This window comes from Diceros bicornis, chromosome 4 (genome assembly GCF_020826845.1).
Source record: "Diceros bicornis minor isolate mBicDic1 chromosome 4, mDicBic1.mat.cur, whole genome shotgun sequence".
NCBI classification, from domain to species: Eukaryota; Metazoa; Chordata; class Mammalia; order Perissodactyla; family Rhinocerotidae; genus Diceros; species Diceros bicornis.
In genome coordinates, this window is record NC_080743.1 from 15434742 (window position 1) to 15460290 (window position 25549).

At 38.7% G+C, this 25549-nt stretch overlaps 1 protein-coding gene and 1 non-coding gene across 2 annotated transcripts in view; one reads left to right on the forward strand and one right to left on the reverse strand.

Annotated features, from left to right (window-relative positions):
• Window positions 1-25549, forward strand: part of GIPC2 (GIPC PDZ domain containing family member 2) — a 69673-nt gene that overhangs the window by 26078 nt on the left and 18046 nt on the right. Inside the window, exon 3 of the mRNA XM_058538360.1 lies at window positions 11221-11401. Within this exon, the coding sequence (XP_058394343.1) occupies window positions 11221-11401 (181 nt within the window). The remainder of the gene's footprint in view (window positions 1-11220; window positions 11402-25549) is intronic.
• Window positions 3615-3717, reverse strand: LOC131405061 (U6 spliceosomal RNA). Its single transcript, XR_009219922.1, has one exon. It is a non-coding gene; the product is annotated as a U6 spliceosomal RNA (small nuclear RNA).

Below are 25549 nucleotides of genomic sequence, written 5' to 3' on the forward strand. Positions count from 1 at the left end.
TGTTTGCATACTCATACCTGTGTAACCACCACCCAGATCAAGGGAAACGTTTCCACCACCCAGAAGGCTCCTTTGTGCCCCTTCCCAGTCAGAACTCTTCCCCCATAAAGGTAACCACTATTCTGACCTCTAGCATCATAGTTTTGCTTGGTCTTGAACTTCACATAAGTGGAATCATATATTACATACTCTGTTGTTTCTGGCTTCTCTTGTTCAACATGATGTCTGTGAGATTTGTCCATGGGTAGGCGCTATTATCAACCTCTATTTTACAGCTGTAGAAACAGGATCAGGAAGGTTAAGTAGCTTGCCCAAAGTTATGCAGCTGGACAAATTCAGGATTTGAATCCAAGAGATCTGACTCCAGAGCTGGCATTCCTATCCACTAAGTAAGAATTAGTGATAAACTTCATGCAGCAGAGCACTTTTCACACCTTTATTTTGTCCAAACCCTTGATTTACTGATGCATTGTCATCATTAAAAAAATAGTCTTAGGGAAGTTATCTTCTTCAGTGTAAATAGTACTTTAACTTCCCACTTGGTAGAATGGCTATTTTTAGCTCTGCAAAAGATATGACTGTGCTGAAGGTTGAGTGGGTGACCAAATGGAAAATCCGTGAGTTGGGAAAGTCATGTGGGATTATCCAGGGGAAGCTAGGACATGAGACACATGCAGCAATGCCTTTCTAATGTCAGCAGGGAAGGGCTTGGAAGTTTTGCAAACATGCGTGGATTTTTTAGATCTTAGCCTCTGATGTTCAGAACTTGTGTTCCTATTTTTTTTTTAATGCCTCATTGGATACGTGCCTGCCTCAGAGTACTAGTCGCTAGTCCTGTGGAGACAGAGAACGTGTTGGCAAAGAGAAAGTGGAGTGTAAGCCAAATTGCCGACATGCAGTCAACTTGGAAGAGAGATGAATATCATACTGGGTACATGGTTAATATGATTTTTAAAAAATTGTGTGTGTGGGTAATTTCAAACTTAGTGAAAGATTGTAATAAGAATACAGAGAACTTCCATAATACCCTTTACCCAAATCTCCAATTTTTACCATTTGCCGCATTTGCTGTATTGTTCTCTCATACACACACGTATATGTCTGTGTATATACACATATATACAAATATATGTAATTTTTCCTGAACCATTTGAAAAAGTGGATTACATATATTATGCCCCTTTACCCCCTAATACTTCAGAATGTGGTTACTAAGAACAAGGGTATTCTCTTATGTATAACTACAGTACAATTATGAAATTCAGAAAATCTGTCATTGATACAATACTTTTAAACTAATCTCATGTCCATATTGCAGTTTCATCGGTTGTCCTGACGTTCTCTGTAGCATTTTTTTTCCTAGTATGGGTCCAATCCAGGATCATGCATTTCGTTTAGTTACCATGTCTTTCTAGTTGTCTTTACTCTAGAACAATTCCTCAGCTTTTTGTAGGATGTCTCTCAATTTGGGCTTTGCTGATGTTTCCTCATATTGAGAAACAGGTTATGTATTTTTGGCAGGAAATCTAGATAAATGACGCGGTGTCTTTCTCAGTGCACCCCATCAGAAAGTGCATTATGTTGGTTTGTCTATTTATGACGTTAATTAAAAAAAAATTTTTTTTAATTGCTGTCATGATAGTTTACAACATTGTGAGATTCCAGTTGTACATTATTATTTGTCAATCACCATATAAATGCGCCCCTTCACCCCTTGTGCCCACTCCCCAATTCCCTTCCTGCTGGTAACCACCAAACTGTTCTCTCTGTCCGTGTGTTAGTTTATATTCCACATATGAGTGAAGTCACACAGTGATTGTCTTTCTCTCTCTGGCTTATTTCACTTAACATAATACCCTCAAGTTCCATCCATTTGTTGCAAATGGAACGATGTTGTCTTTTTTATGGCTGAGTAGTATTCCATTGTATCTATATAACACATTTTCTTTATCCGATCATCTGTCGAGGGACACTTGGGTTGCTTCCACTTCTTGGCTATAGTGAATAATGCTTCAGTGAACACAGGGGTGCATAAGCCTCTTTGGATTGTTGATTTCAAGTTCTTTGGATAAATACCCAGAAGTGGGATAGCTGGATCATAAGGTATTTCTATTTTTAATTTTTTGAGGAGTCTCCGTACTGTTTTCCATAGTGGCTGCGCCAGTTTGCGTTCCCACCAGCAGTGAATGAGGGTTCCCTTTTCTCCACAACCTCTCCAACATTTGTTATTTTTTGTCTTGGTGATATCACGTTAATTTTTGTCACTTATCTAAGGTAGTGTCTGTCAGTCTATTCACTGCAAAGTTATTATATTTTCCTTTGCAATTAATAATTTGTCGGGAGATATTTTGAGATTATGAAAATACCCTGTTCTCTTGTACCCTACAGATTTAGCACTTGTTGATGAGTTTTGCCTGAATCAGTTTTTACTATAATGGTTTCACAATGGTGATTTTTCTGATTCTATCATTTCTTATATATTCCTTTAAAACATTCTAATGTAAAAAGGCATCCCACTTATTTATTTACTTATCTATTTATCAGTGTGGACACATGATTTCTTATTTTATTCAGTGGGTTATAGTCCATTACCATCACTTATTTTGATTCTCAAATTTTCTGAGATTTGACCTGCAGGAGTCCCTTTCAGCTGGCTCCTGTATCTTTTAGACATGGCATGGCTCCCATAATTTTATTGAGGAGTTCCTTCCTTTTTGGCACAACAAGATGTTCTAGGTTCATCTTTTATCTTTTCCAGAGGCCTGGAATCAACCATTTCTTCAAGGAAAGTTTTTTTTAGTGAGGACTAGTATTTCAAAATGAAGATTTGGATGCTAATTGTGCTCATGCATTGCTACTGGAGTGTCATTGTTTCTAGGTCTTTTTGTTGGTAAGGCTAGAAAAATGTATTTTGGAGATTATGAATTTATAATTATGCCTCCAATTCTAATCCTGCCCCACAGCATTCTTCCTTGGTTTCCCCATTAAAATATTTACTTTTAAAAATCATTACAATATTTGCTCATTTGCTTAGTCCTACAATATACACAAAATAGTTTCATAATTACTATATCCATATTACTATGAAAAATAAACCTATTAAGAAAAGTTCAAGATTTATATGCATTTTTTGTCTTTAAACTAAATATATGTATATAATAAAAGTATTCTATTCAGAATTTACTTGGAATAGGTTCTTTCCTGCCGCTTTTCCCCTGGTGATTATGTTATTCATTTGAAATACTTTTGAATCCAATTGCTTCTCTTTGAATTGAATGTGAGTTTTCCCCCTCATCCTTGTTGATTTAATTTTATTTTCTGAATAAATAAAATATTATCATGATTTAAACATCAAAACTATATTAAAATCTATGCAGAAATAGCAGTATAATGATGTATGCCTGAAATTTATACAATGTTATAAACCAATGTTACTGCAATAAAAAAATAAATTAATTAAAAAAAAACTGTGTTAAAAGACATATTCAGAGATGTGTCACTCTTCCCCTATCCCTTCTATCCCTTTACTCATTTCTACCACTCATTAGAAGTAATCAATTTCGTTTATTTCTGGCTTACCCGTTTAGTGTTTCTTTTCATCAAGATAAGCAGGGAAAAATGGCATGTTTCGAGTTTGTGTGTCACCCTTGTGCAGGGAGCATGCTAATCTTCTCTGTATGGCTCTAATTTTTGTGTATGTGCTGCTGAAGTGAGTACGTGATATGCTTCCAGCAGCGGCTGAAAGTCAGAATAGGACAGTGTAGTGTGGATCAGATAAGGATAAGGTGGAAGGATGCTAAGATTAGGGAGACAGTGCGGTGTGATGCATAAGAGCATTGGCTTTAGATGCAAACAGGCCTGCTTTCAGTTTTGCCCCAACCGTTATTTACTTGCTGTGTGATCTTGGACAAGTCATTAAACTTCTCTGAGCCTTCCTTCTTCAAAAGGAAATATTAGCACATACTTTATAGTGTTATTTGAGTATAAAGTAATAACACATATAAAATTTTTGACAGTACTCATAATTGATAATTTAATAATAGCAATAGTAATTCATTACATAGTTATGAGATGAGATCAATGGCAGAGAAATGCATTTAATAGTATTGCATGGTTCTGCATTTTATGGGATGTAGCAAAAACGGTTCTAAGAGGGAAGTTCATAGTGATACAGGCTTACCTCAAGAAACAAGAAAAGTCTCAAACAACCTAACGTTATACCTCAAGGAACTAGAAAAAGAACAAATGTACCCCAAAGTTAGTAGAAGGAAGGAAATAAAGATTAGAGCAGAAATAAAGGAAATAGAGACTAAAAAGACAATAAAAAAGATCAATGAAACTAAGACCTGGTTCTTTGAAAAGGTAAACAAAATTGACAAACCTTTAGCTAGATCACCAAGAAAAAAAAAGACTCAGGACCGGCCCCGTGGCTTAGTGGTTAAGTGCACGCACTCTGCTACTGGTGGCCTGGGTTCGAATCCCGGGTGCGCATCGACACACTGCTTCCCCGGCCATGCTGAGGCCGCGTCCCAAATACAGCAACTAGAAGGATGTGCAACTATGACGTACAACTACCGACTGGGGATTTGGGGGTAAAAAAAAAAAAGGAGGAGGATTGGCAGTGGATGTGAGCTCAGAGCCAGTCTTTCTCAGCAAAAAGAGGAGGATTAGCGTGGATGTTAGCTCAGGGCTGATCTTCCTCACAAAAAAAAAAAAAAAGACTCAAAATCAGAAATGAAAGAGATGTTACCACTGATATGACAGAATACAAAGGATCAGAAGAGACTACTATGAACAATTATATGCTAACAAATTGGACAACCTAGAAATGGATGAATTCCTAGAAACATACAACCTACTGTGACTGAATCACGTTGAAATAGAAAATCTGAACAGGCCGATTACTAGTAAGGAGATTGAATCAGTAATCATTAACCTCCCAACAAACAAAAGTTTAGGACCAGATGGCTTCGCGGGTAAATTCTACCAAACATTCAAAGAAGAATTAAAACCAATCCTCCTCAAATTCTTCCAAAAAAATAGAAGAGGAGGGAACTCTTCCAAACTCATTTTACGAGTCCAGCATTACCGTGAAACCAAAACCAGACAAGGATGCCACAAGACAAGAAAACTGCAGGCCAATATCCCTGATGAACATAGATGCAAAAATCCTCAACAGAATATTAGCAAATTTAATACAACAATACATTAAAAAGATCATACATCATGACGAATTGGGATTTATTCCAGGGGTGCAAGGTTGGTTGAACATTCACAAATTGATCAATGTGATATGCCACGTTAACAAAGTGAAGGATAAAAATCATATGATCATCTCAATAGGTCCAGAAAAAGCATTTGACAAAATTCAACATCCATTTATGATAAAAACTCTCAACAAAGAGGGTATAGAGGGAACATACCTCAGATAATAAAGGCCATATATGACAAGCCCACAGCTAACATCATACTCAATGGTGAAAAGCTGAAAACCTTTCCTCTAAAATCAGGAACAGACAAAGATGCCCCCTCTTGCCACTTTTATTCAACATAGTATTAGATGTCTTGGCCAGAGCAATTAGGCAAGAAAAATAAATAAAAGGCATCCAAATTGGAAAAGAAGAAGTAAAACTGTCACTATTTGCATTTGACATGATATTATATATAGAAAACCCTAAAGGCTCCATCAGAAAACTGTTAGAACTAATAAATGAATTCAATAAAGTTGCAGGATATGAAATCAATACACAAAAATCAGTTGCATTTCTATACACTAATAATGAACTATCAGAGAAATTAAGAAAGATCCCATTTACAATTGCATCAAAAAGAATAAAATACCTAGGAATAAATTTAACCAAGGAGATGAAAAACCTGTGTATTGAAAACTACAAGACATTAATGAAAGAAATTGAAGAAGACACAAATAAATGGAAAGATATCTTGTGCTTGTGGATTGGAAGAATTAATATTGTTAAAGTGTCCATACTACCCAAAGCAATATACAGATTCAGTGCAATCCTTATCAAAATTCCAATGGCATTTTTCACAGAAAAAGGACAAACAGTCCTAAAATTTGTGTGGAACCATGAAAGACCCCAAATAGCCAAAGCAATCTTGAGAAAGAAGAACAAAGCTGGAGGCATCACACTCCCTGATTTCAAACTAGATTACAAAGCTATGGTAGTTAAAAGTGTGGTATTGGCATAAAAACAGACACATAGATCAATAGAACAGAATAGAGAGCCCAGAAATAAATCCACACATATGTGGCCAATTAACTTATGACAAAGGAGCCAAGGACGTACAATGGGGAAAGGACAGTCTCTATATAAGGTTGGCCTCAATGAATGGTGTTGGGAAAATTGGACAGCCACATGCAAAAGAATGAAACCAGACCACTATCTTACACCATACACAAGAATTAACTCAAAATGGATTTAGAGACGTGAATGTAAGACCTGAAACCAAAAAACTCCTCGAAGAAAATATGTTTACGGTAAGCTTCTTGACATAGGTCTTAGTGATGATTTTTGAATTTAATACCAAAAGCAAAGGCAATAGAAGCAAAAATAAACAAGTGGGACTATATCAAACTAAAATTCTACACAGCAAAGGAAACTACCAACAGAATGAAAAGGCAACATACTGAATGGGAGAAAATATTTGCAAATCATATATCTGATAAGGGGTTAATATCCAAAATATATAAAGACTCCTACAACTCAATAGCAAAAACAAACAAACAAAAAACCAATCTGATTTACAAATGGGCAGAAGATCTGAACAGTTATTTTTCCAGAGAAGACATACAAATGGCCAACAGGTACATGAAAAGGTGCTCAACATCACTAATCATCAGGGAAATGCAAATCATAACTACAATGAGCTATTACTTCACACCTGTTAGAATGGCTATGATTAAAAACACTAGAAATAAAAAGTATTGACGAGGATGTGGAGAAAAGAGAACCTTGTGCACTGTTGGTGGGAATGTAAATTGGTGCAGCCATTATGGAAAACATTATGGAGGTTCTTCAAAAAATTAAAAATAGAACTACCATATGATCCAGCAGTTCTACTTCTGAGTATTTATTTGAAGAAAATGAAAACACTAATTTGGAAAGATAAATACACTCCCATTTTCATTACAGCATTATTTACAATTGCTAAGATATAGAAACAACCTAAGTGTCCATTGATGGATTAATGGATAAAGAATTTGTGGTATATATACAATGGAGTATTATTTAGCCGTAAAAAAAGAATGAAATCTTGCCATTTGTGACAACACGGATGAACCTTGAGGGTATTGTGCTAAATGGAATAAGTCAGACAGAGAAAGACAAATACTGTATGATCTATCTTATGTGTGGAATTAAAAAATATATATATATACACATATAAAAGCAACTAAGCTCATAGATACAGAGAACAGATTAGTGGTTGCCAGAGGTGGAGTATGGAGAGTGGGAGGAATGAGTGAATTATTTTTGTTTTTGTTTTTAGTTTAGATAAATTAAATAAAAAATAGTACTGCATGGTTCCCACAGATGAAACTTTTCAGGTGAATAGACAACAGACTTAAACATTCATGATGGTAGTACCCAAGTATCAAAATTTCCCAGAACAAGAGTGTATAGGTAACTTAATCAGAAAATTTAGAGTATACTTATAACAAAACCTGTAAGTTCCTAGAACAGTTCAAGACTGGAGTTGGCAAACATTTATATAAAGGGCTAGATGGTAAATATTTTAGGCTTCATCATAATTTAGAGTCATAGAGTCTGTGTTGGTACCACGTTTGTTTGAAACCCAGTTCTATTGTTGTGTTATTTTGGTCAAGCCATGTAATTATTGTACTTTGGTTTCCTCATTTGTTAATGGAATGAGGCTTGTTGTGAAGACTAAATGAAATAACTCTTCACGTTGTTATATGAATGTTAGTTTATTATTATGAAGCAAAGTTTGAAGACAGTGTTGGGAGAGTCGGCAGCACAGATCTCAGAGTTGCTGACTAGCGGCAGGGCGTGCAGCTCAAACAGCCTTGAACCTGACAAACAACCTTGGATCTGATGCCTGAGACTTTGAGGAGGGTGGGATGCTGCCCTAGAGTCCTGCCGATATCTGTGGTGAGAAGACAGAGTTCTGTAAATATGTGGGATGAAATAGTGGAAGATACTCTAGTAATCGTCTGAAATGATTGGGAAGCTCTAAGTTTAGTAATGTTGTAAATCTTATCTTCCAAAAAATATTTGTCTTCTCTGCCTTTTGCTGCATTAAGCTCCAAAGCCAGATGAGACAAAGTTCTAAGCATTGTAGAGAATGGTATTAAGCGACTCAGGAAATATAAGTATAGAATTAATGCCTCTCCTTTTTTCTTCCTAGTCCTTTGTTCCCAAGCAGCACTTTTAGCAATATTATTAATCTCTGTCAAGTTATGGCATGATCATCAAAGTATATTAGATTTCAGAAACTTGTCTCAATTGCTACCTTTCTTCTACACACACAAGAGGCTAAGACTCAGGCACCACAAAACATATAATTAACATCTGCCACTTTGCTTCTACATCTGGTCTCCTTTATGGTGCTCTTCTCCAGGTTTCTTATGTTGACTTTCCTTCTCTTCATCCCAGATCCGTATCTGCTGCCCCTGATGATTACATATACTTTGACTCTTCTCTTGCCCCCTGGATCCTCGCCTTGTGGCCTGCTCTGACTTCTGGTAACTGCCTTTCCTCCCTCTGTCTGGGCATTCTTCTGGTGATCTCTGTGGCTACTTACAGGCCCAGGCAAACCTAAATTTCTGTTACTCTGACCTTTAATTTACTAGTAAGATTCATACATGTCTTTAAAGTCTTTCATTTAATTAATTTAATCTAATGCTTATTTTTAATAAAATTCTAACAAGTCTTCTGTTTTTTTTTTCAAGGAAGATTAGCCCTGAGCTAACATCTGTTGCCAATCCCCCTCTTTTTTTTTTTTTTTTGCTGAGGAAGATTGGCCCTGGGCTAACATCTGTGCCCATCTTCCTCTACTTGATATGGGATGCTGCCACAGCATGGCTTGATGAGCAGTGTGTCGGTCCGTGGCCGGGATCCGAACCAGCAAACCCTGTGCCGCCGAAGGGAGCGCGCAAACTTAACTGCTATGCCACGGGGCTGGCCCCCAATAAGTCTTAAAAACTAAAAATGTGTGGTGGGACAATGAAATTTGTATAGTGTAGTTGACCAAAGGAAAAAAATGTGTTCAGAAGGTATCAAGAGATAAATCAGAATTAAAAATTAAGGAAGTCAAAGTTACAGATTTTTCACATTCTCTAATGGCTTAAGAGTGGTTAGGGACAGAATATTTAATAGAGATTTTTTCATTGTTTCTTTAGACTGTAGTCTTTTGTTTAATCTTGCTCATTTTTCCATGACAGTTTAGAGACTCCAGTTGTACTGAGTGGTGTGTTGTGGTTACCTTTGTTTCTGTTAGCTTATAATGCTAATATGGACTTACAATAAAACAATGTCAGTCAGATTATGAAATTTCTGGTTTCTTTGCTTTATAATTCACTATTCGTAATTATAAATAATGAGCTCTGTTTGAATCGGCGTTATTTCATTTGCATAAAGCATATTAACAGTTACTATTACAATGAACATAGCAATGTTCTTAAAATTTGGGGGTAAGAAAGAAACCTATGGTGAGTTTTGGTATACAGTCATGCACTGCATAATGACGTTTCAGTCAATGATGGACTACATATACAATGGTGGTCCCATGAGATTAGTACCACATAGCCTAGATGTGTAGTAGGCTATACCATCCAGGTTTGTGTAAGTACACTCTATGATGTTCACACAATGATAAAATTGCCCTACGACACATTTCTCAGAATGTGTCCCCATTGTTAAGTGACTCATGACTGTATAGTAATAAAGTTTAAAAATTAAAAATACCCAACCTTCCCAGATTAGTCTTTTATAGTTTTTTTTTTCTGATATTATTATAGAGATATGCTGGGCTACATGAGATCAGTTGTTCTCTCAACTCTTGGACACAGTGATCAGTCACCCTGCTGATTCAGAAGATGTTATTCCTTCAGCTGGCAAGAGTGGGGAATACACACGCTTTTATTACACAATAGTAGCGATCCCTAATACTTCTATCCCGTCATTCCCGTGAAGGATTTGTGACTCCTGAGGCAGTGTGGCCTTCGTTTTGCCCCATTCCTCACTACTGTGGTAGAATTTGTACAACTTTTGTAGGGCTGTTACCTGTGCAGAATTTTCTGGAGCTCTTGCCCCTAAAATCCTTTCAGAAATTCTTAGTGCTGTCTTAGGGAGTCTTAGGCCTCATTTTGAGACTCTGCACTATAGATTTATTATATAAAAGTAATTAAATTACTTCTATAAGTAAAAGATTTAAGCAAGACCAATTTGAAGTTTTCCCATGGGTCCTAAGTTTTCCTCACCTAAAATGTATAAATGAAAAATGATAGTCTAAATCACTCTTACTGGCTCCCCAAATGGTAACCACACCTGTCTCTTATCAATTGCCAGTGTTCTTAGCTAAGGTTGTACCAATTCTTGAATCATTGCATTTGTAACTAGAGTTTAAAAAATGGAGCCAGTAGAAGCTCAGTCTCTGTTCTCATGCAATGGGCCTCGTGTTGAAATGATTCAACAATCACTCGTGGAGGGACTTTTCTGTGCAAGCATTGTCTAGGCACAGGGCATACAATGGTGAATAAGACCATCTTTGTCCCCAAGGATATTACAGTTCGGTAATGGAGGATGAGAGGTAAATGAACAATTGCACTATGGTATGTTAAACTTGGCAAATTACTTGATCTTCCTAAGCCTCTGTTTCCCAGATCTATGGCATGAGAATCTCATAAAGGTTGTTAGAATTAAATGAGATGATGAATGCTGAGTGCTTAGCTTAGAGCTCAGCATATGTAGCAAAAATTATGTGGAAGCACGAGAGTGCTTACCCAGTCCTGGGGGGAGTAGCCGGGGGGATGTCAGGAAAAGCGTTTCGGCAGAGGTGGTGGCTGACGGAGCTGAATTCCGAATGAGGTAAGATGGTTGTCCTTTGTTGCTTGGCCTTTGTCTTTAACTGAGCATTAAACTGCACTGCTTATATGTCAATATATTGTATATAGTGTCTCAAGAGCATGAAAAGTAATGTTACACAGTTCTCTTTTATCCTTAATTTTCTTTCTTTCAGAGAATTAAACATGGTAGCCTAATTGACTCAGTTAAAACAATCTGTGTGGGCGATCATATTGAATGCATAAATGGAGAAAATATCGTTGGGTGGCGTCATTATGATGTTGCTAAGAAGTTAAGAGAATTAAAGAAAGAGGAACTCTTTACATTGAAGTTAATAGAACCTAAGAAGGCATTTGGTAAGTTGGGGGTATGTGTGTATGTGTGTGTGTGTGTGTGTGTGTGTGTGTGTGTGTGTGTGTGTCTCTCTGAAATGTTACCTTCCTCAGCTTATCTTTCTAAGGGAAATGAGAACTGAGATGTGGTACCATGTGTTTTTAGTATATCAGTTAAGAACATAGAAAATGATAGCACTATTTATAAGGGAAACAACTCTTGAAGGAGAAAAAAATTGCCTAGAAGGACATATTCTAAAAGACATTTCGAGTTACAAAGTCTAATAATGTCTAGTGACTTTGACTTTGTGGCAGTTCCAGACTCTAAGAACAGCACATTGTATTTCATTCATCCTGCTGGGCAGTAGGTTTTTGATTGAGCTCTCTAAACCATAATAATTGTCGTTCATAGACCTCAACAGCAGAAACTTCAGTTACACATAGAATTGGTATTTAAAGTAGTTATCTAGTCTATTTTAAAGACTTCCTTCAGTACTTTTCCTCCATTGGCATTTTGAATTTGGCAGCATGAGATGGTATGACATTACTTCCACTTTGGTGTGGCATCTGTACTTGCTTGGTTTTAGCCATGGCAGCTGTGTTCCAACTATTGTTCAAACCCCCAGGGCCATCTCATCTACAGGAAAATGTGCCAGCTTCTCTCTCACTACCCAGCACTATTTTAATAAGCCAAATGATGGCCTAGTGTTCATCAGTGTTAAAATATCTTCAGCGTAATCATTCTAGGCCTGCCCTTGCTCATCCATGACCCCACCCACCTTATGTTCTTTCTTTTGCTTACAGAACATAAATATTCCTTATAGTTTGTCTCTAATGGCTATTTTCTCAGGGAAGTTAATGAAAATGGTGGGAGAATGCAGTGGGTCTGGGGAATTACATTTCCTCTCCCTTGGTAAGTAAGTGACAGATCCTAGCCATATGGAAATGGAAATTTTCTTTGCTTCCAAGTGATTTTATGCCATTTAATAGAAATACAGTGTAGGTGATATTACTTCTGGGAGACAGAGTTCCACAGATGATGTAAGAAAAGGATGCCTTATGCCAGTGCTGCTCCTGGAGAGACCATTCTAGGAACCAATACTATAGATGCTGTGATTCTGCATGGTGTATCCTGGCATCTGAGCTCACTTCTTCCAGAAGAAGGTGGACAGCGCTCAGGTTTCTATCCAGCAGCACCTTTTGAAAAGGCTTTGTTTGCTAACCAACTCCCCAGGTATCATAGCATATAAACTGATAGGATGTAGGCAGTTTGAGATAGATATTCTTATTTGATGTAGACTCTTTGTAAATCAAAGTCATTCTCTTAGTACAACTTAAGGAATATAATGTCTTGATACATTTATCTCCACCATATGATCTATTTTCTAGCATTAATCTTTTTCCAGTTGTCGGCGACTAAATCTTGTGGTCCCTGTATCTTTGTAGAAAGTTGCTGATACACTTTAACTTGGATGCTAGGTTGGTATTAGTCTTGGATGTTATAGAGGTCATTGTATTTAGCAATTATTGCTCCGTGGTTAGATATTTTCCTTCAATATCTGAGGCACGTGTAGATGGTTGGTGTACTGTACTGCCTTATGTGCCTGGCTACTATTGAATTTGAACCTGCTCTCTGTTGCCTCATGTGAATTCGATGGACACATTTGAGAAGGAACTGGGTAGGATTTTCCTAATGTGGGTTTATTATTTCAGCATCCCAAAGTCTGCTGGTGGTGTGGGTTAGGATATGTGGAAATTGATTTTGGAGCAGTGATAGGTTTTTATTTTCCAAGGTTTCTATGGCAGCTTAACTCAACTCAACCCGACTTAAATCTATTGGTCTATATGCATTTTCCACTCTGAGTTGGTCCTTGACTCTGGGCCCTAGCCTAGAGATTTCTCTGTTAGAAGTAGGCCTTGCTGCTCTGCCTATCCTTTAGCCTTTAATTTTGCTACTTATCTTTTTGCCTCTGGGATAAAGGCAACACTAGTTTGTTCCTCATCCTCTGGCTTCCTCCCAGCACTTGGCTCTTTGCCAAGGAGGGAGTATACATCAGGAGGTACTTGGGGGATCAGGCTTCCCCCAATATTTTTGGTCTGAATCCTATCTTTTGCTATTTTCTCCCTTCCTGTGTTTTCTAGCATTATCATTGATGCATTGATTCAAATTTTATAGTCCTTCATGATTATCTGACTCTCTGCCATCTTGGATTCCTACCTGGAGAAGAGGGCCAGTCTAGATGTGGCAGAATTTTCTCTTCTCTGCATTCACATAGGCCGTCTTGGCTAAAGCCAATTCATTTCTGGGACTTTACCAAAAGCTGTCAGAAATGGCCACACACTCCAGTATTTTGACATTTTCCTATTAACTTTTCAAAAAATTTAGCCTGGGGAGACATGTGGACTGTGTCCCAAAAAACGAGATGGCATAGTGTAGTTGGCTGCTTTGCAGTGGCATAACAAGGATGATGAGCACATGGATGTCTCAGCCATGGATGGGAGAATCCTTACTGCCTGTTCCTGTTTCCATTATCTTACAGCCACCACTAGCCACATCTCATTCAAAGGGCCATTATATGTGCCAAGATTCTTTGATTGAGAGCTACAAAATAAACACTTTCTAATTTAATGAAAAGTCATTTTTGGGAAGACTATCAGGTAGGTCTCAGAAAAAAAGATAGTGTTGATCAAGCCTTGGGAGCGTCAGGAACCAAGGCTGTTTCAGGGATGTGTGAACCAGGAATCTCTCATGGCACTGGCTTAATTGACACCCTCCAATTTTTTCCTCTCTTCATGTTATTCCACTCAGGATTCAAATTCTTGGGAGAGGGGGGAACTGTTTAGATCACATGCCCATCTTGATAGTGGGGAAGGCAGGCTACATGATGGATTGGCCCACCAAAATCACACAGAACAGTGAGAGAGAAGTTTCCTTTTGGGTAGGAAAAAAGTAGCAGGTGTTCATTTTACCATTTCTCCTAAGCTGTTACACCTTGTTCTTTAGACAGAGCAGTGTTAGTTTTCTCTTGACTTTGAATCTGATTCTAGCTATGCATGATACTTTCAGTCTGGGTGTATCAGAATGGATCTGGAGGGAGGAGGATATTATCAATTGGCTTTGGGTGTCTGGTCTCAAGGATTTTATTTTTCTGCTTGGTGTTGGGTGCTGTATAAATGGCTGTTTGGCAGTGGACTATCTAGAGACCATGATAGTATCAAGCTTTCTTTCAGGGAAAGAGTAAAGCCACATTCTTGGTGCTGGCCACCAGATTTGGAAGGGACCACAATCCAGATTTGGACTATATTCTGGGAAGTTCTTTTATTTATGTATCCCACAAATAATTTATTGAGAATCTACTATTTTCCAGGTACTCCACTAGGCACAGCAGATACTAAGAAGACTAAGCTATAGCTCTTGTCTTTTGAGGAGCTCACAGTCTAGTAGTAGTGGACTGAATTGTGACCCCCCCTAAAATTTGTATGTTGAAGTCCTAATCTCTAATACTTCAGAATGTAACTGTATTTGGAGAAAGGGTCTTTAAAGAGGTAATTAAGTTAAAATGAAATCCTGGGTTAGAATGGGCCCTGATCCAGTATGACTGGTGTACTTAAAGAAGAGGAAATTTGGACACAGACACACATAGAGGAGAATGCCTTGTGAACATGAAGACAGCCATCTACAAGCCAAGGAGAGACGCCTCAGAAGAGAGCAACCCTGATGACAGCTTGATGTCAGACTTCAAGCCTCCAGAACTGTGAGAAAATAAATTTCTTTGGTTAAGCCAGGTGGTCCTTCATCATGGCAGCCCTAGGAAGCTAACACAGAGGCTGATAGGCCCCCCTCCCCGCCCAGTTACAGAGCAAGTTCTTTGACTATGGCAGTAGATCTTGGGCTCCCTAACAATCTAGAAGGTACAGGATGGGTATCTTAGCAGTCCTCTGGCCTTGGGCAGATGGCAAGAACATACTGATGTTTTCATTCAACAAATATTTGAGCCATTAGTATATTCTGGTCTTAGGGTGCCAGTTGCCAAGATAGTAATAGTCACTGTTTCTTGAGAGTCTACTGTGTTCCATCACCATACTGCCTGCTTGGTATGAATAAGATCCAGTTCCTGCCTTCAAAAACCTCATTTCTAGTGGGTGGAGATGGATATGAAAAGAAATTCAGGGGCCAGCCCCATGGTGTAGTGGTTAAGTTTGCACGCCCTGCTTTGGCGGCCCGGGGTTCGCAGATTTGAATCCCAGGTGTGGACTGACGCACCACTTATCAAGCCATGCTGTGGTGGTGTCCCATGTACAAAATAGAGGAAGATGGGCACAGATGTTGGCTCAGGGCCAATCTTCCTCACTCCCCCCCCCCAAAAAAAAAAGAAGAAAGAAATTCAATAAAGGATGTTAGAGGTGCTAAAATGTACTGGAGGTATAAAAGTGGGAGACATCAAGTCTACCTAAGGAGTTCAGGAAAACTTCCTGAAGAAGGGATTTGAGGTGAATCTTAAGAGGCATTCTCAGTGAACACGTTGGGGAAGGTTGTCCTAGGGAGTAGGAATAGAATAAGCAAAAGTGCAGAGGTATGGAGCAGTATCATATGTTTGGGAATACCATGTATGTCAGTGTGATTGGAGTAGAGGTCATAGGCGGTTGCATGGTAAGAGATGAAGCTCAAGAGTCAGTAGGGACCAAATAATCAAGGGCTTGATATATGAAGATAAAGAGTGGGCAATGGAGAACTGATGAAGGGGTTTAGGCAGAGGAGTAACATGATGAAGCTTGGATTTTAGAAAGGAAAAGAGATTGCAAATAATGACCCACAGAATTGTGGCTTGGGTTGAGGGATTGAGTGTGGTGCCATTCTTTGAGATGAGGAAAACTGGAAAAGAAATAGATTTGGATGAGAAGATAGAGAAGAGAGATTGTACCTTCAGTGCAGTTTTGAACCTGATGAGTTTGAAATCTGTGGGAGAATTCAGTTGGAAATGTGTAAGAGGTAGATGGATGTTGAGAATTGGGGCCTAGGGAATGGCATTTATAAGTAATTTGAAGCTATGGAAATCTGGTAACTCACAGTAATAAGAGAAAAAGACCAAAAACAGGGCTGTGGGGGAACCTCAGCATTTAAGAGGTAGAAAGAGGAGGAGCCAGCACAGTGAGGAATGGCCAGACATGGAGAAGATAGCTTCTGGGTGGCCTTTCCCCAAGTACTCAAGAACAAGTCACTTGTCCCAAGAGCAGGTGGTCCATTTCAGCTTCCCTAAGTTGGCTGCAGGGCTCTGAGGGAGAAATAAAGGCCATGATAAAACACAGTCTTAGAATCTCCTGTGCTGGTTAGAGTTTAAATCACTGTTTTCATCCAGTGGATCTCAACCAGTGAGTTTAGATCACAAAGTAGAATAGAATTGAAAACTTCATAGTGCTTTGTGCCTAGTAATGGTAAATACTGTTTCAATTACATTGTTTCTGTATATATATGTGTCTTTCAGTTTTATATATATTTGTGTATATTTATGGGTCATGATATAATGTATATATTTCTCACTATGGGTCACAGCAAAAAACCATGCGAAAGCCACTGGTTTAAATGACTTCCTTGCTAAAAATTTGTAGTTTATTGGGAAATCTTTCCCATACCTAACATGGTTTCTCCTGGTCAGCTGCTTTCTGATCCAAATTTTCCTTCTTCTAGCCATGAGTTGATGGCAGCCTTCCCAGTCCTTATCAAGTATCGGCTGGAATGTGTCTAGTGGTATTTTTTTAGGGCATGGCTCACTTCCTTTCCCCTTTTGCCAATGAAAAGGAGCATGTCTCCACAATGAGCTCAACCCTGCAGAGTTTGCCCTGTAAACCTAGATTTTCCCAAGGCTATGAAAATCTGTTCTTCAATTTATCTGGCTCTAGGACCGGTTCAACTGGTTTGTTTCCTATGAGGCCTCTTAATTGCAGAAAAATATTAAATCTATGAGGCTTCAATTCACTTTTACTTAGATGAGTCTCTACTTCATTTGTCCTAGAGAATTTCTTTGATTTGTGATTATTGCCCTTTATGAAAAAAGGTTTGTGGAAGGAGGCCTGAAATGTTTCTGTAAAGTGTTTTCAAAATCAGAAAGGGAGTTGAAAGAAAAAGTTTACCTCCTAAAGCTTGAATAGTCTTTGTTTTGGGGTTAGATTTGGTAACAGATCTCTGGGCTATGTCTTCTTTAAGAGGTTTCATTTCTGTGCTATGTGTCCATCAGAATAGGATGTTCAGTATGTGAAATACTTCTCAGTCCTTTGAGTCATTCACAGCTGGAAAACTCGGACCTCATCTTTGTGATTCGCCTTCACTGGTGAACTCATTTTCAAAAACTAAGTCTATTTCATATTTAGAAACTTTGGCTTTTAAGTTTTATATGACTTTTTAGATAGACATTTCAAACATTTAAAGAATACTTTCTATTTTTCATGCTATTTCTAGTAGAAGACTTTCAACTAACAAAGACTTTTGGTACCTTTTCACGTATACTAAATTCTACAAATATACTGGTGAATACGAAAAAAAGTTACAAAAGAGAAACAAGGTGTAAGTAGTTAAGTACGTAGACTCTGTCATATATGGGTTTGTGTGATAATGTGACATTGGGTTAATTACTTAAGCTTTCTATGCCTTGGTTTCTTGATACAAAAAGTGAAGATCATAATAGTATTTACCACATTGGGCCGTTGTGAGGATTAAATGATTAAACACATGAGAAAATCATAGAACAGTTCCTTGGTGCATAGTCTTCAATAAAAATTAGTATTATGAAGGTGTAGCCTTTTCTTGAAGGAGTAATTTTGGAAACAAGATAAACCAACATGAAACAGGAAAAACAATGTAGGTGAGCTGGTGATTAGCAATATTTGTTGAGGACGCGGGCACTCTTCCAGATCCTGGAAAGACATGATGGTATCACATCTCATATCAAATAGTGCAATATGTCAGTATATCATTGTAGTAGTTGCCATTCACTTTGCTAAGTACTTTCTAAGTAGGAAATCATTTAATCCTTACAACCGTACAAATCAGTGATTTGTCCAAAATTTTAGAGCTACTGGTGAGTGATGGGGGCAGGCTTCTAACCCATACAGTGAGCCCCCAGAGCCAGCTCTCTAACAAGTGTTATGGGTGAGTCAGTATGTTTGCTGTCCTCAAGGAGCTTACAGTTTACCTGAAGAGGCAGGTACATTAAGAATCAAGTAATTCTATTAATAGCAGTAAGAGCTACCATTTATTGTTGCTGTATTAGAAGCGATATAGTATAGTGGTTAAGAGCATAGACTGAGCCAGCCTGCTTGGGTTTAATTCCTCTCTCTGCTGCTTATCACCTTTGTGGGTTTGGACTAGTTACTGACCCCTCTCTGCCTGTCTGCTTATCCATAAAGTGTTGTGAAGATCAAGTGAGTTATCATATGTGAAGCACTTAGAACAGTGCTTGGCACACAGTGCTACGTAAACGTAAGTCATTACTACCAGGATTATTGCTATTATGGCCCAGTTTCATCCTCGTGCCATTCCTGCGGGGTTTTCAGATAAGTAACCTGAGGCTTTGAGCAGGTAAATACCTTGCTGAGGTCCCTCAGTGGTGGGCGGGAAGGGCAGGCACAGTACTCCAGTCCTGTTTGCTCCCGAGCCTTGTGTTCTTAACGTGGTGTTACTGCCTCTTTAGAATATACTACAAACTATGGCACATGCTAAAATGCAGATTTAAACAAAGTGCAGTTCCTCTGAGAGCTGCACTCTCATGGAACTCCTCAGAGTTCCTCTGAGAGTCCATGATTGGGAGGGGTTCTAAGGCTTAGAGTGAAGGTGGCTGGGAGAAATGGTAAGATTGGGAAGGAACTTCCCCAAAGAGAAAGCCGTGGGATGGATGGTCTATTGTAGGTCCCAGCAGCATCAGGGACCAGTGTCCCATTCCCATGTAACTCCACATGAGAGGTGACAGGATGTCTGGTAGAGTTGTGTAGAGAATCAGAGCTTTAAGAGCTGTGGCTTTACAGTCTGAGGTGAAAGACCCCCTGTGCTCTGGGCTCAGCCTGCAAGTGGACAGGCTGACTTGGCCGTAGAGTCTGTGTGGGACTGAGCACATCATCAGCCCTCTAGATCCCAAGAGGGGGAGAGAGACTTCAAAGTAAAACCAAGGCTCAATTTCTCACCAGGCCTGTGGAGTGGGGGCCTCAAAGTCAGATTCAATCTGACATTTCTTATCTCCAGAATTGTGGAATAAGATTTTAAATTCACTATACAAATTTAAATTGGTGTTCAGAGAAGGAGAGATATAAGTAGGCTGGACTAGGTGAGAAAGATTTCTAGAGAAGATTGCACTGGAACTTGGCCTTGGCAGATGGGGAGGAAAGTATAGACAAGGAGGGTTTCCTGTGGGAAGTGTTCAGGGCAGTGAAGAGCCTACTCTTGTAGGGACTGCAGCAAATCAGCCTGCAAAAACAGCTCCAAGCCATATTAAGAAGAGCTCTGAAAACTAGGTGGGGAACCTGAGCTTTTTTTAGAGGACAATAGGGGATCATTTAGATATTAGAACTCAAGAATGCCATGATGAAATAGATTTTGGGGAATTAAGCCCGGAGGAGCAATGTGGCTATATCTGACTAGAGGAGAAACCATGTCAGAGGCCACTGCAACAGTCAGGAGTAAATGGTAAAGGCTGGGGTTAGGGCGGCAGTGGGAATTTGAAGGAAAGAAAAAAGCCTGAGTCATATTGCAAAGGCAGAAATGGGAGTAGGAAGTGGATTGATGCTGCTTAGCTAAAAGTGAGAGGAGAGAAGTTTCAGAAGAAGAAATGTCACTCCCGAGGTTTCTATTCTGGGAGCCTGAGATAAGAGTGATAGTTGGAAATGGGGCAGTTGGGATGTAGAAATGGTTTGGGGGAAAGTCCGGGAGAGAAGTTCAGTTTTAGATGTGCTACATTTTATCTGACGGTGGCACTCTTGTGTATTTTTTGGCAAAGGTTTAAAGCGCTCACTATTGACAAATTTTGGGGGGTAGGACATACCACTTAATCATCTTTTTATGTAGTACCGTTTGTTCTGCGCTTCTTGTATCTAGCTAGACGTTGGTTTGGCATTTACCGCAAAGATACTATGGGAGGAGATAACGGAAGAGCCACTTCCCTTTTGTGGATGTGGCGCATGTGTTAGATGAATACTGAGTGTAACTGATAAATGTGTTTTTAGTGAAAAGACCCAGCTGGATAAAGACCCAGGCTGTATATGTACTCTCTTCTACTCTAGTTGTAAACTCTCATTTAAAAACATTTTTATTAAATGCTCATGTTTTTAATCTGAGAAAAGTGAAATTATTATAATCTGTAATATTAAAAACTTTGTAATCTGTAGTTCCCAAGACATTTACCCTAAACAGTCATCGGTTTTTTTAGAACTGTGTGTGTGTGTGTATATATATATATATATATTTTTTTTTTTATTGAGGTAACATTGGTTTATAACGTTATATAAATTTCAGGTGTACATCATTATATTTCAATTTCTGTGTAGATTACTATAATGTTTTTTAAGGAGTGTTTGGAATTAATAACAACCATGAATAGAAGGTAGGAAATAATTTTCAGCTGTTTTTAAGCTTAGTCATTAAAATAGCAATGTAGAATGAAGGGGTCAAAATGTAAAATGTAAGTGGCTTCTTTAATATAGCTGAATAGTATTTATATAATATAACTTATTGGAAAAACAGCAATTATACCAATAATATATATTTTACCAAAGAATATTTATACAATGAGAGCTGTCATTTAACTATGGGAAAATGGATCTAACAAATTATGCTCAAAATTGTGGTGAGAATGTTTTCAGAAAAAGCTAAGAAGATAAGCAATTCCCTTTATGGATGGAAAAATGTTTGATATATTAAGTGAAAAGGCAGATTATAAAACAATGTACAGTTATATCCTATTTTTGTAAAAACTATCTTTAAATGTAGAAGACAAATGACTCAGTGTATGTATATGGAAAAGTTAACAGTTGTTGTCTTTAGGTGGTGAGTTTATGAATGATTTATTTATTTCTTTAGGCTTTTTGTGTTTTTCGCATTTTAAGTATAAAAGGAACATATTAACTGTCATAACCTGAAAACAATTATTTTAAAGAAAGCAGCCTGGCATTCCTAGGCCAGGAAGTAGAGAAACTGGATATTTTCACTTTTAGACACTTTATAATTTTTAACTATATGATTATTCTCATTTTAAACAGTTTTCTTTAATAGTATTATAAATGGTTTCATGTGAGAAATGTGGTAGAATATTATATTGTATTGACTCGTTAAATTGGTTTTGGTAACTATTTACTTACCTTTTTAAAGGCTAGGGGAAAAATGTATGTAATAACCAGCAATAAAAATGAACACTAATTTTTGATTTTTTTGAATCTCCATGATAAAATCATGCTATAGAGTAAAATAAGTAAAAGGGTAAAAATAATATATTTTAGCCATCACCCTTTTTTTTTTTTTACTTTCTCAAATTGGAGTCTAGAGGTTTGTAATCTTTCTTGTAACATAGTTCCCTCTAGAGTAAAGCTCTATGAACCTTCTTCCCAGAGATGCATATTAATTTTTGCCTGTAATTTCAGGGAGTTATAAAAACAGGGCTGGTTTTTTCTCAAATGACGCCTTAACTAAAGACCAAGAAGATTTTGGGTGCGGTTATTCCCCTTCTGGCACTTGTCATGCACTGTTCAGTCTCATCAAAGGAACGGTTAAGAGCAGCTTTGTGCTTTTTTGTGGGGTTGGTTGAAGTGTTAGCGGCCCTTTTGGTTCAATAGGCAACATCTGACATCTGGTGCACGTGGCGTCGAGCACTTGCCTCCTTTTCCTTGCTTTTTTTCTGCCCCAGCACCCTACCAGCTGAATTAAAACAAACAAATAAAAAAACCCCAACTATTCTAAAGTCTGAGAAATGTTGGAGAAAGAAAGGACACAAGGAAAAAGGGTATGTACAGTTAAAAGTACAGTTAAAATCTTAAATTCTGGGACACAAGCTAGATTTTATGTCAACTGTTCTGAGAAGTGTGTGTGTGTGTGTGTGTGTGTGTATGTTGAGGGTGGAAGTAGGGTAGGAAGCACATGAGCTGTTTATGGACAGTGCCACTGGTGTATGGCCAAGCGTGGAAAGGTCTTTCTAGAAGAGTTGCTTTGCTGCTTAGAATTCTGTGTCTGTGAGTGTCTTCCAGTTGGAGACAGTGGAAAACCCTACCAAACTGGCTTATGCAGATAAAGGAAATAAATCAATAGTCTGTGAGTGATGCTGGCATTGGCAAAGCTCTGTGTAGGGCCCATACAACGTGATCAGGACTCAGTTTCTTGCCCTTTCTCTCTGCTCTGCTGCCCGGGCATCAGCTTCGTCATTCAGATATCGTCTTAAGTTTAGCTCTACACTGTGTCCCAAGATGGTGGTCAGCAACTCCTGGGGCCATCTGCTTCCTTATTCATATAAAACAGAAAAGGAGAGTGTCCTTGCCTCGGAATTTCTAGGAAAAGTCCTTAGATTCGTTCTGACTTAACTGACTTTGGTCACATGCCCACCTCTGAAATAATTACTGTGATGAAGGGGATCAGTTGGCTTGGCCTATGTTTCCCATCCCTGAAGCTGGGAGCAATCAGCTTCCCCTGAAGCACAGTGACCCTCAAATGACCAATGGGTCCTGAGAAGACAACCAGCTAATTATTGTCTATTTCCAATGGCAACTCAATCCTTAAAAGAGTACAAAGTCAAGTAGTGGCTCTGGGCTGGACCTGCCTGGCGTTTTTTGCAGCTCTACCACTTACCAGTTGGCTATCACTTTGGGGAAATCATTTCACTTCTCCAAGCTTCGGTTTCCTCAATCATAAAATTAAAATAATAATAACTGTCTCATATTAACGGCTCAGTTAAAAAAAGACATTACCTTTAAATTGAGTTTCCCCAGATGATCCCCATTATTGTCCCTAGATGAGTTATAGTGTATGTCTGTGTGTGTCTCTTCCTTTGAAATAAGATTACACTTGAAGAATAACAGTAGTATAAGAAACAGCATATAATGCTTGATAGCCATTTGTAGAGAGAAATAAGACTTGAGAGATTGTGTGAAAATGAAAGCTGAGAGCTGCGGACCCCAGGTGAAGATGTTGACCCTAACTATTATTGCTTTATAGGAATGTGTCAGTCTCCAAGAGAAACGTAAAATCTGAAGTTTTTGTGAGAAATCACCCAACTTCTAAAGATTGGCAACTAATTAAAAAAATCTAAAACCCCTGCATACCCAACAAAGATGGCCGTGGACGACATGTAACTCTGAACTACCTATTTGCAGCCTTGGCCTAAAAGCCTGAGAGAATTGTCCTTCATGCCCCAGTCCTTTGCTCTGGTGCCATCCATGTGCACTAAGCTTCTTAGGTACCTAGTGGGAAGAAAGTTTCCAGTGAATCAGTCCCAGGAGGGGTAGAGACCTCGTGAACGGAGATCACCCAGTTGGGAGGGATCCTGAAACATAAACTCTCCACCCCTTGCTTTTGGAGGCTTCTTAACCACTGCCCTATGGATAACAGTGCAGATTCAACTGAACTATTAGTTTTCTCCTGGGGTAAACCATTATATATCAACAATCAGTGTGCAATTGAGAAAATTACTCATAGGATTTATTTTTTTTTTTAAAGGTATTATTATTTTTTTTTTCCCCAAAGCCCCAGTAGATAGTTGTATGTCATAGTTGCACATCCTTCTAGTTGCTGTATGTGGGACGCGGCCTCAGCATGGCCGGGGAAGCGGTGCATCGGTGTGCGCCCAGGATCCAAACCTGGGCCGCCAGCAGCGGAGCGCGCGCACATAACCGCTAAGCCACGGGGCCGGCCCTACTCATAGGCTTTAAAAAACCACATTTGAAAACTGAATGTGATGGTAGAGATGATCAGATCTCAGATCAGACGTTTAAAAACGGCCAGATATTAAATATGTTTTTGAAAAATCAGAAAAATAAATGGGTCTATACTTTTAGAAAAAATCTAATGAGAAATATTAGAATGTTTATCTCACAGTTTTGAACTCAAAGTGATTGGTTTATTTCCTTTCTGTCACCAAAATTCTCCAGGCCCCTACAATATACCCCTTTACAACTATTTCTAGACATTCCCAAGGGTTTCTCATAAGCTCAAGAGAAGACTCTGTTAGGCACCCCTGTTGACCTGCTCTGTTTCCTAAGCATTGCATTCTTTCCTATGGGCATCTTTGAACCATCTCTTGTTCACTGAGCAACTGTCGGATATAGCTGTGTCTGTCTGTGCCCGCCTCCCACTGAAGTCATGGCTCTGCCCTTGCTATGAAAGCAATGATCCACACTCTAGGCCAGCTAGGGCCCTCATGGGACCAGAACGAGGCTTGTTCTGTGCAAAACTGGGGAGAATGCCCAGCCTCCGCACTGTGTCACCCTGTGTCAGTTGGGGGTCTAAGCCATGTTGCGTGTGCTCCTCCTCAAAATAGCCCTTTGGCTTCTGTCAGCCCCTCTTCTTCCTTAGGGCTTGGGGTGGGACAAGTGACATCTTTCTGCCTTCTCTGTTTCCCCTTCTCTCCCTCTGACCTTCATGCTATAGCAGAGACTGGGGGTTGGTCTGTTTATTGAAAATGCCAGTTAAAATGGGGTATCATAAAGAATGATGCAAGTGTATATAAGCATTTTAATTTAAAACATATAAATATACGTTCTTTTACCACTCTTTTGATGTAAAAGGCCCTTTCTTTGAGTAGAGGAAGTCTTTCTTATATAACGACAACCTTAATGTGTATCCATTGGTTCTGTTTCATGTTTGAAAACCAGATATGTGAAATGCTGGATCTTTGAAGATATTTTTTTTAATCTCCTAGCGTCATCTTGCCCACACCTAATTTTTTTTTTTGCGACTCGCCCTTATGGACTCTTTCCAAAGCAGTTAACCTAGTTTTCACCGCAATAATAACTCCTTGTTTCACACTTATTGCATCAGCTCATGTACTTTTAAATTAAATTACATAATTAGAGTAACAGATACAATTGTCACAGAAAGGTTTGGGAACATGATGCTTCTTGATGACGTCTGACTCAACCGTGGGGGCAGCTGTGCACCCACAAGCTGTGTGTGTCCTGTGCCCCGAGTGACCTGCAGCAGGCAGGTGGTTG